The sequence below is a fragment of the Malaclemys terrapin genome, chromosome 10 (genome assembly GCF_027887155.1).
Source record: "Malaclemys terrapin pileata isolate rMalTer1 chromosome 10, rMalTer1.hap1, whole genome shotgun sequence".
Lineage (NCBI taxonomy): Eukaryota > Metazoa > Chordata > Testudines > Emydidae > Malaclemys > Malaclemys terrapin.
The window spans coordinates 67,567,605-67,579,881 of NC_071514.1; the positions used below are offsets into that span (position 1 = coordinate 67,567,605).

Sequence of the window (12,277 nt, forward strand, 5' to 3'; positions counted from 1 at the left end):
CAAGAAGGCAAGTCCTGGCCAGTACATAAGGATTGTTGACAATGAAAGTTATGATTTCTCTCATTGCCTGGAACCTGTTCCTTGGTAAGCAGGTCCATGCTGTGACTCAACTGATGGTGGCCGCTATCAAATCCAGGGATTGCGTGGGGTCTAGGATCCATTTCTCAACATTGATGCTGACTCTGAGGGACGAAAGAAGGCTGAATAACATGGGAGGTTGAAATTTGGGCTTCGAGCCTGGACCGTGCACCTAGGAGCCAGATGTCGAGGTATGGAAACACCAGGACCCCAAGACGTCTGATATAAGCTACTACAATAGAGAAATCTTTGGTGAAGACTCTGGAAGCAGTGGCTATTCTGAAGAGGAGTTCCCTGTATTGGACATGGTGGGAGCTGACTATGAATCACAGGATGCATCTGCGGGCCAGATGGATATTGATGTGAAAATAGTTGTCCTACATATCGAGAGCAATAAATCACATATTTGTCTATGGATGGGATAATAGCTGCCAACTTGAGTTTGTGGATGAGGCGATTGAGAGGATGGAGGTCAAAGATAGGTCTCCACCCGCCTTTCTTCTTAGGTATGAGGAAGTAGGTCGAATAGAACCCTGTTCCTTGATATTCTGGGTATTCTTGATATTCAGTCACTGTAGCAAGGAATTCACTTCTTGGGTGAGAATGCTGTCATGAGAGTGGTCCCTGAGAAGGGATATGGAGGGGGGTTCAGAGGAGGTAGCATAATAAATTAGATCATATAGCATGGTGGATGATGTTCAGCACTCATTTGTCCATTGTTATCGCACTTCAAGCTTGGGAAAAGAGTGTTAAATGATCCCAAAAGGGGGCAGGGTGCTTGTGAGGTGGTTGGCAATATGATTGGCTGCCCTCGAGGTTATCTCATAAATATCTCCTAGTCGGAGATTGAGGCTGTGAGGTGGAAACCTGTGAAGGGCGTCCCGGGAGGCAGGATCTTTGGGTTTTCTGTCACTTCTTTGGTGGCTCTTAAGTAAGGCTACATTTTAGTCACAGGTATTTTTAGAAAAAGTCATGGACAAGCTCCCTAGAAGTGGCCAGCATGTCCCTGAGGTTCCTCGGGGGAGAGAAGGCCAGGGGGGGCTTTATGCGCTGGCCCACAATGACCACCAGCTCCGCAGCTTCCATTGGCCGGGAACCGCAGCCAATGGGAGCTGTGGGGGCAATGCCTGTAGGCAGGGGCAGCAGCTCGCAGAGCCCGCTGGTCCCTCCGCCGAGGAGCTGCAGGGACATGCCGGCTACTTCTGGGGAGCTCTCCCCTCCCCAAAGGTAGGCATGGCCCCACACCCCAATTCCCTGACCCCAGCCCTGAGCCACAGCCAAACTGTTGCTGCTGATGGCTCTGGGGCTGTCCAGCTTGGCAGCCCCTGAACCAGCTGCAGCAGCCACTGCGGAAGTCATAGAGGTCAGGGAACATCATGGAATCCGTGACTTCCACGACCTCCGTGACAGACACACAGCCTTGCTCATAAGGTCTCTGAGGGTAGAATTAGGGGAATCTATAGTGTTGGGTGGGTGGTGGGCGGTAGAATTTACACTTCAGGGTGGCAGTGTAGATGCCCAGCAAGCAAAGGGTGGCTCTGGAGTCCTGGATTTTATGTAGCAATTCATCAGTCTTTTGATTAAATAGATGGGATTAATCGAAGGAGAGCTCTTCGATAGTGTTCTGTACCTCACTAGGAAAGCCAGAGGATTCCCTACACATAATTATGGCTGTAGCCATGGTCCTGGAGGATCTGCATCCACTGCCAGTTGGAGCGCTGTTCTTGCTACCAGCTTCCCTTCCTCAGTGAGCTCCGGAAAATGAGTCTGATCCTGTTGTGGAAGGCTATCAGCAAATTTAGCAAATTTGCTGTAATTCAGGAAGTCATATTTGTTTAGTAACACCTCATTGTTCATAACCCTAAATTGGAGCCTGGCTGAGAAAAAGACATTACACCCCAAAAGATCCAAATGCACGTCTTCCTTGTCAGATGGCGTAGAGCGAGGGTGCTGTTGTCTGGCTCATTCCTTGCTTAAACAACCAGGAAGTTTGGAGGGAGGAAGTGAGATGAGAAACTCAGAATCCTTAGCCAGAATGTAATAGTGTCTTTCTGCCCCTTTGGGGGTAGGTGTGCATGCCATACTGTCCTGGCAAGCTCGAGAATGGCATCATTAATAGGCAATGCAACCCTTGGTGCCTAGGAATGGAGGATATCCAGGAGCTTCTGCTGGGTGTCTTGGATTTCCTCTAGGGGAATGTGGCGTTCCCCCAATACTCTGCACAGCAGTTCTTGGAAATACCTGAAGTCATCCGGAGCTGAAGGGGACACTGTAGTCACTGTCTCATCTGGAGAAGAGGGAAATCTCACTGGTTCCGGTGGCACTCTTGGAGCCAAGCTAAGGGTTCCTCCTCCACCCAGCTTATCTGAGCACCTACTAGAAGGGGCCCTCAATGGAGAGGCAGGTGAAGGTTCCCAATACATCAGCCTTAGGGGTATACTTCCTTACCTCCCAACTAGGCCCCGGCATGGGGTCCATAGGTGTGGTTCCCCTGGAGCCAGATTTGGACTCAGTGGCAAGGGGAATGCTCCTCATTGTTTCAAGCTAATGCACTGGGTGTGAGGTCCCCCAGCTTGGGGGCATAGTCCAGTACCCACATGTGAGTATGGGGAAGGGGAGGATAGAGAAACAAACCCCCAATCTATCTACACTAATTACTAAAAACTATGATAAAACTACAATAAAACTGGTAAAACTACTATAAAAGTCAAATTCTAAAAGCTATTAACAACTGTGTATTTAAAGGTGCGTCAGAGACAAGGGCACTGAAAGTTCCGACCCGGACCAGATGGCGGTGAGGAAGAATGGGAGACATGGTCGGTCCACTCCACCCTTTATCGTCTCAGATGAAAGCATGACACGAGCCAGGGCACATATGTGGACCAGTGGACACTATTTTCAAATTCTCAGACTCCAGGGACATGATGCATATGTGTAACCCTTAGTGGAATACAATAGCGACCAAGAAGAACCCTCCAGATTTTAACAACACAGCAATACATAAGAGTAGAATTTGGTCCAGCTATTATTACCCTAATGTTGTTTGCATAATATGTAGTACATGAAGAACACTACACATAGAGCTTAATGTTTACCACACCAAGATCTGAGCAAGCAACCAGCCTGAAAGAATGGAATTCTGTAAAGGAGAAGAAAGGCACAGTTTTCTCTTCCTCCATGGAAAACTGCCTCCCATGCAGATGATGCAAGAAGAACCTGAAAGCCCTATTTAAAAAGGACATATCTGCTACTGGGAAGAGACCTGGAAAAGTAGTGTAATGTGCTGAATGGGGCAGAAGCAGAGAGAGTTGAGTCAATTTGGGAGTGGGAGAAAGAAAGGAGGGTTAGATAGTCAGGAGGAAGAAACCAGTAACAGAGCATTCTGGAGTCTGTGAGTGGAAATACAGCCTTATAATGCAGAGTGGAGATAGACTATGTAGCAAGAGGATTCAGAGAATTGGGAGCTAAGGAACCATAGCTGGGGAGGGAGGTAGAATTCAGAGACTGTGTAGGGGGACGTGGCAAGTACAGCCCAGTAGTTACTGCTAATGACTGCACCACAACTAAGGTGGGGCAGAGTTTGTCTGGGGCTTACCCAGGAAGGACAGCTCTGCTTTATGGGGGAGGGGGCGGGAGAGGGAGGAAGGAGGTCAGAAACTGCTGTAAAAAAGGTGCTCGTTGGTCAGCTTTGCAGCAATGACTCACCTTCACCCACCCACCCCAAATCTGAGGTCTGAAGGGCATAAAGGTATGAAACCTGGGTGGGGCAAGTCTCTTTGTTCCATGCTGCGAGGAAGCCAGCACCCACCCTCCCCTAGTGGAGGTGAATGGAAGGCTGGGTTAGGACCTGCTGTGGGCATTACGCTAGTTGCTCCTTTTAAAGGGGGGCTGGGAAGGAATTTTTCCCGCACCATTTGAATTGTGGAGTGAGGTTTTTTTGCCTTCCCCAAAGCGGGTGTGAGGGAGGACCTTTTCTGGTAAGAAGAAAAGGTGGTAGGCTGTATGTCGCAACTTATTTTGTAAGGTTGGGCGGATGTCCAGTGTAGGTACTCCATAGGGAAGGCAGCCAGTGACAAGATAAATGGCCTGGTAAAGGACTTAAAAGGAGGTACTGGATAAAGGAACAGAATGGGGGAGGGGGATGGGGATTCCTCTGATTGGTATGGCAGGGAGCCAACCCCCCGCCCACACCCCATTCTCATAGCCCACCTTAACCCTCTTACAAGGGTGGTGGATGGTAAGGTCCAAGCCATGGGTCGGCTGGGGGACCTTGATGGAAACAAAGGGGGGCTGGTGAAAGCCCCGGAGAATTGATTTGAATAAACATGGATTTGCCTGCACTGTACACTTTATCTGCTGGGTAGTCCCAGACACCTATATAATGAAGTTGCGGCCTGATAAAATTCATAATAAGTGTCTCCTGTCCTTCTTCCGGTCTACTCAGACAATGTGAAGGTGAAGCTATGAAACTTCCCACAGATTGTGTTTGTCTCATTTCTATTTTCCTTTTTATCCTGCCCTTTTTTGTTTGAGAAACTCAACAAACTGTCTCTAATGCCTTAGCATCTTTTAACTCAATTGCCTAGTATGATGATGATGGGCGATCACTCGTTACAGAGTATGATCATCTTCCATGGGAGTTTGAATTTCTGCATCAATATCTGCCTTGGAGGAAAGATGACTTCCAAGGTAGAGGAAATGATCGACATTCTCCAGTGCCACTCCATTAATTTTGATAGATGGGGCATGTAATAGCTCATTTGGAGAGGGCTGATAGAGCACTTTAGTCTTCTTGATATTAAGAGTGAAACCAAGACACGTGTAAGCATCGGCAAACACATTCAAGATAGTTTGAAGATCTTTCTCAGACTGGGCAAAAATTGCATTGTCAACAGCATACTGAAGTTCAACAATAGATATTGTGGAAATCTTACTCTTGGCTTTCAGCCTGCTAAGCCTGAATAGCTTTCCATCCATTCCGTAAATGATTTCAACACCAGCTGTAAACTTCCCAGCAATTAGGTAAAGAATGACGGTAATAAAAACTGCAAACATGGTTGACTCCTGTTTGTACTTTGAAAGGTTCTCTCTAGGAGCCAGTGCTGCTCAGAACAGTCGCTTTCATAAAGAAATTTTAGGACATTGATGTGTTTATCAGGACATCCATGCCTAGTATATAACATAATTATTTATATTTATCACTCCATGTCTGAAATACTTTGCCTTTATATTCTTTCCAAAAGTCCTTAGCTTATCTTTGAGAAACTGAATTGCCCTAGGAACATTACAAAGTATTTTCAGAATACATTGACTATAGATGTCTGAACATTTACAGGTAATACATGTAACCCGCTACTTGAAAAGCTGCCAATTATATTTACTCTACATGTATTGTGCCAACTTTTCAATATAAAAAATTCAGATTAGTAATAAAGATAAAGGACAATTTATGAGTTCTTGGTTCAAATGCCAATTTAATTTTACTATTATTTTTCAATTTCTGGTAACGAATACTGCTAAAGACAAGATAAACAACAAAGGAAGAGACTAGAGGTCATGAGTTATTGACAGATGCATTATTAACCACATTATTCTTTATAAAACAGTAGGCATTTTATTTGAAGTGACCTTTACAATAGGAAAAACTTCTAAAACTATTACGCTGTAGTATATTTTGAAAATTAGAGAATAAGCAAGCTGTGAAATACACAAACACACTTACTGGCCCTCTCAAATCAATGAGTTCCTGCCTCATTTGGGATACAAGAGCTTCTTTAGCCATCAAAGCACGGTGTAGTCGCTCATTGAATTCTATAAGCTCCCCATGCATTTCTGCCACCTGAAAGACATACAACCAAAATGTTAGATAGAAGAGAACAAAGCTCCCGAGATGAAGACATTTCTCTCTATATTGAAAAGATCAACAATATAGTTTCATATCCATGTATACAGTTCCTGTGAAATCAAAAATATTTATTTCCTAATTAATGCACAGTATTGTTAACGTAGTAGTTTGGACAGTAACATTAATGACAGACAAATGCAGTTACAACACATAAAAATCTCGGCCTGACTCATACCAACCAGGTTACCTTGCAATTGTAATGCAGATACTGGCATCTACTTTGATCACACAACATTTCAGTTCAAACTTTATATCCTGTATCTGAGAAAGGTGGGTGACAAGGGACCAATAGTGTAGTAATTCATATGATACTATTGTCGGTTTAATTGTTTGGATGAATGAAAAGCGCTCATAAAAGTAATGGATTAATAGAAATAATTTAAATTAGAAACAGTGCACACAGGCAATTCACATACAGCTCTGCTCCAGAGCTGTGCCCTGCAATGCTCCTACTATCCCACTCAAGCAGAAACTACCAAATTGTCCCAAGTTGTATGATATTTTGTGATAACAATTCGGGCTGAAAGAAAAGGGTATTTGCACAGTCTCAGAAACCAAATAACCCAACCTTTTGCTGCTGCATAAAAAACCAAAGATGAAACTCAGACTTATGTGAAAGAGAATATTGACCTCCAAAATTTTACTTACAGAAAGGTATATTTACATAAAAATATAATTTGTTTAAATATTGATTTTAAAACAAAACTTTCTAATGATCTAAATAATACATGACTACATTCTATTTTGTAGTAATGTGTAGAACAGTTCTGGATTTTGTTCGCAGCCATTTACATGACTTATTTTTTCAGAGTAGATCTGTAGTCTCCTCTTCAAAGGAGCAGGGAACCAGGCCCAGTGGAAGTTAGGATGCCCGGGGAGCTGCTCTAACTTACACGATTGGCAAAATGTCCTTTAAGTCTGTACCACACCACCTATCCATCTTATGGGAGAGTGGAGAAGGAGGTGCAGCAGATGCTGGCACAGGAGCCACTTCAACCAGCCTTATGCCATTGAAGATTTCTCCTGCACAAGGCAATTCTCAGCTGGTCATCTCCAACCAGAATCCAGAATTAGGACAGAGAAGACTGGAGAATTCAGCCCATGGTCTTAACATGACCCAGAAGAAATGAATTTATATGCACTGCTATAAAACAGTACATAATGCTTTATAGACTTTCTGAGCCTATTTTGCTTTCTGAACTGTAATTTTTTGTGAATTTATCTAAAATACTCAAAGCATTTCAGAACACTTTATAGAGATTTTGTTGATTTCTTTGTTTCTTGTGTTATAAGAGAAATACCTAAAAAAGAAAAACATTTTACTGAGATTAAACTTTTACCACCCAATTCTAATTTTCTTCCAAATTGAACTTTTCATTTACAGGCCACTAATACTAGTACATCCTCTGTTTGGTATCCTATGTAAAATATGCCCACTGCAACCTTTATGCACATGGATCTTTGTCCAGCTAGCTGGAAGGAAAGAGGTCTTGCCTTTTTAAGGGCTCCCTTACAGCACATGAGAATATAGGGAACAGTTTATAGGGATGGACAGGAAGAGCAGGAAGCAGTTGGGGCCAAGTTTCACTGCCCTTCCTGTTGATCAGAAGAATGTGTGTGATTTGGGGAGAGGGGGGGAGTATTTATGCCCCCTGTAGAGGCCCTCTTTACCAGGATTGGGCTGGCAGCACCCACCCACGAACTAGGCATAACAACTGGGTTCCCTTTTGATCTGCTGTGGGCATTACACTAGTTGCCCTTTTGCTTGGGAGACTGGAAAGGAATTTTTCCATCGCTGCCAATTGGCCAAAGCAGACTGGGGTTTTTTTACTTCCCCACAAGGGACGGGAAGCAGGCTATGTCACAACTTAATATATAAAACTTGTGGCGGATGTCCAGTGTGGGTACATTATAGAAGGGATACAGTTATTGGATAAAATAGATTGGAAAAGGATTTGAAGGAAAGCATCTCTTAAGGCAACTGAGTAAGACGGTTTGGGGCTCCTACGTCTGGAACAGCAGGGAGACAATCCGCTCCTTCCCTCACCGTACAATTGTTGCTGGGTATTCCCAGATATTATTGTAGCCCAGTGGTTCCCAAACTGGGGTTCGTGAATCCCTGGGGGTTCACGAAATGTTACAGGGGGTTCTCGGGAAAAAAATCCCTAATGGTGGCCAGAGCTGTCCCTAGGAACCTCGGGCAACACGGGGTCAGCAGCCCAGAGCCCCTGGACTTCCAAGAGCTAAGAGGATCAAAGCAAGCATCTCTATCACACTGAGATTTAAACTTCAAGACTCCTTATAAGAAATGGAAAGGGAGGTGGCTATTTTTTGCTGTTTTTAAAATTAAATAGGCAGCTAGTATTGTTTTTAAAAATATTATGATGAACATGTTTAAGCTTTATTGTAACGTGCATTGTTTGCCTGGACTGCTCAAGACCTGAATGCTTGTGTAGGAGGAACTCTTTGAGTTGGCTTCTTAAATACCTTCATGCTGTTTCACATCTGATATTCCTTGATGAAACATAGGAGCCTTGTCTTATAACAGGCTTATTCAAAGTGATACAAGCTACGAAAGTGAGATCTTGGAAGTGTGTTGCCATTTTCATAATGTAATAAAAATACTGTAATGATAAATAAGAACATAAGAATGGCCCTACTGGGTCAGACCAAGGGTCCATCTAGCCCAGTGTCCTGTCTTCCGACAGTGGCCAGTGCCAGGTGCCCCAGAGGGAATGAACAGATCAGGTAATCATCAAATGATCCATCCCCTTTCGCTCATTCCCAGCTTCTGGCAAACAGAGGCCAGGGACGCTTAATAATAAACAGTGTGTAATAAGCATGTCATAAAAACAAATTTTATATTTCCAAGATCACTGCTTTTATAATTTATACTCAGGTAAATGAGAAAATCCCTGGAAATATTCATTTTTAGGAGTGGGTTTGCGAGACTTGACATTTTACTGAAAGGGGTTCAAAGGTTGTTAAAGTTTGGGAACCACTGTTGTAGCCTAATTAAACTACATCCATGGCCTTCTGTCTTTCTTCTAGTGCGGACAAAGAGTTGGGCTAAGGCCAGTTCTTTGTTTACTGTGTCATCAACGTCCAAACAATTGTGGGAACCTCAGCGAATTGTGAATTATTAAATGGTCTCAAAGATTAAACTAACCACTCACTCTCTTCGTTGTGGTGCTATGGGGAAGAACTTTAAAATTACCAGAAAATTCAAAAGTGAAGGTTCTCATAGTAATGTTAACTCAGCAGAACATACATAGAAACTTCTATCACTGTTTGTGTGGTTAAATAAGAAGTTTAATACTAACAGTGTTAATTTTAAATTATAGATAACAAAATATGCAAAACTTGTAATATGGTTGAGTTGACACTTCAGCTTTGAACTTTCTGACTTTTTAAACTAGGAAACCTTAACACTGCATTAATATATCAGTTGTTTGCTTGTTGTGTGCAATTTTAATTCACTGCTTTTGTTTCTGTACTTGTCATGCTTTTCTGTTCTACTTAATCCCATTAGAGGGGCTCACTCCTCAGCCTCATTTGATTAGAGACTTCCTCATTAATTAATCTATTCGGGCTTCTTTTGATAAGATCAAAACATTAAGACTTCCAACACCAACAACTATGGCATTATGTATTCAAATCCCAACTGTTCACTGAACATCAATCTTGATGAAGGCTGTTTAACTTCAAACACTTGCTAGTAAATTAGTAAGCTTATTTTAGTCAAAATAAAAGATACCTAAAAACACAATTTCTGCATCTTAACTAAGGCAAGGTCTATAACTACATCACTCAGGGGTGTGAAAAATCCACACCTCTGCGGCTAGGTCTACACTACCCGCCTGAATCGGCGGGTAGAAATCAACCTCTCGGGGATCGATTTATCGCGTCCCGTCGGGACGCGACAATCGATCCCCGAATCGACGCTCTTACTCCACCAGCGGAGGTGGGAGTAAGCGCCGTCGACAGAAAGCCGCAGAAGTCGATTTTGCCGCCGTCCTCACAGCGGGGTAAGTCGGCTGCGATACGTCGAATTCAGCTACGCTATTCACGTAGCTGAATTTGCGTATCTTAAATCGACTCCCCCCTGTAGTGTAGATGTACCCTTAGTGACAGTGTTATACCGACCTAACACTCTACATAGACAGTGCTATGTCAACAGGAGAGCCAATGCAGCATTTTAAGTGTAGATCTGCCCTCATACATAGTAGTCTCTGATTAGGCACAAGTGGTGTTAAAATGTCTACTTCTTCACAAGTGACACTATATACATCACTAACAAAACTGCTAATATCGACCACTTTAAATAATGAATTAATGCTATTAATTCTGTGCATGCCGTAGCTCTACCACCTGCCATACCTCTACCACTAACTCCATGTCAGGCTGTTTGCTTTGAAATCCACCTCTATCACAGGTAGCTATGGGACTATTTCATTTTGGGATCTTTCCTGGTGTTTCTGTTTACAGTTAGAACTTCAAAACAGTCAGTGCTTTCTTTCAAATAAGCAATCTATTTATCTCTTTTCAATATCTACTTTTTTCTCTTAAAAATTTCTCTGGCTCCTAAGAGGACTGAAAACTTCTTTGGAATAGCGATAAATGATCCAGGATAATCCAATTACTTAGAAAAATACTCATTGTTTCTCCAGAAGGAATATGAAAGAAAAAGGAGAAAGAAAATCTGACTGACGCATTTATGCATAAAGCTCCTCCAAACGCCTCTCAGAGGTACAGGCTTTCGAAGTCTGGTTTTCAAAAGCCGCTTTAACTCTATGCATTTTTAAAGAACACTAATAGCCACTAATATGCAATTAAAACTATACAATCTGATCAACAGAGATCTTAAAACCACATTAATATTTAAAATAAGCAGCATCCTCAACATGTGGTCCTCTATAGTTTGACATATTACGTTTCTGTTAAAATCACATGACTAACACACTTTCATATTAATCGATTAATCAAAGAACCATCTGGAATTACCTGTGGAAATCATAAAACCAAGACTTTGTGATCTGATCCTATGGGATAGCTTTCCAAAACTGTTAATTACCAATAATGTAATTACCTGAACAACAAGGAGTCTGGTGGCACCTTAAAGACTAACAGATTTATTTGGGCATAAGCTTTCGTGAGTTAAAACCTCACTTCTTCGGATGCATAGAGTGAAAGTTACAGATGCAGGCATTATATACTGACACATGGAGAGCAGGGAGTTACTTCACAAGTGGAGAACCAGTGTTGACAGGGCCAATTCAATCAGGGTGGATGTAGTCCACTCCCAATAATAGATGAGGAGGTGTCAATTCCAGGAGAGGAAAAGCTGCTTCTGTAATGAGCCAGCCACTCCCAGTCCCTATTCAAGCCCAGATTAATGGTGTTGAATTTGCAAATGAATTTTAGTTCTGCTGTTTCTCTTTGAAGTCTGTTTCTGAAGTTTTTTTGTTCAATGATAGTGACTTTTAAATCTGTAATAGAATGACCAGGGAGATTGAAGTGTTCACTTACTGGCTTGTGTATGTTACCATTCCTGATGTCTGATTTGTGTCCATTTATTCTTTTGCGGAGGGACTGTCTGGTTTGGCCAATGTACATGGCAGAGGGGCATTGCTGGCACATGATGGCATATATGACATTAGTGGATGTGCAGGTGAATGAGCCCCTGATGGTGTGGCTGATGTGATTGGGTCCTCTGATGCTGTTGCCAGAGTAGATATGGGGACAGAGTAGGCAACGAGGTTTGCTACAGGGATAGGTTCCTGGGTTGGTGTTTCTGTGCTGTGGTGTGTAGTTGCTTCAGGTTGGGGGGTTGTCTGTAAGCGAGGACTGGCCTGCCTCCCAAGGTCTGTGAGAGTGAGGGATCATTTTCCAGGATAGGTTGTAGATCGTGGATAATGCGCTGGAGAGGTTTTAGCTGGGGGCTGTATGTGATGGCCAGTGGTGTTCTGTTATTGTCCTTGTTGGGCCTGTCCTGTAGTAGGTGATTTCTGGGTACCCGTCTTGCTCTGTCAATCTGTTTCCTCACTTCCCCAGGTGGGTATTGTAGTTTTACGAATGCTTGATAAAGATCTTGTAGGTGTTTGTCTCTGTCTGAGGGGTTGGAGCAAATTCGGTTGTATCTTAGGGCTTGGCTGTAGACAATGGATCGTGTGATGTGTCTTGGATGGAAGCTGGAGGCATGTAGGTACGTATAGCGGTCAGTAGGTTTCCGGTATAGGGTGGTGTTTATGTGACCATCACTTATTTGTACTGTAGTATCCAGGAAGTGGATCT

The 12,277-nt window shown here is 43.0% G+C and overlaps 1 protein-coding gene across 3 annotated transcripts in view; it reads right to left on the minus strand.

The window, feature by feature from the left end:
* The window catches only part of SNX29 (sorting nexin 29), a 490,357-nt gene that overhangs the window by 247,807 nt on the left and 230,273 nt on the right, over nucleotides 1–12,277 (minus strand). For all 3 annotated transcript variants that reach the window (XM_054042042.1, XM_054042043.1, XM_054042041.1), the window contains one exon: nucleotides 5,801–5,917. In XM_054042042.1, coding sequence (XP_053898017.1) covers nucleotides 5,801–5,917 — 117 coding nt within the window. The remainder of the gene's footprint in view (nucleotides 1–5,800; nucleotides 5,918–12,277) is intronic.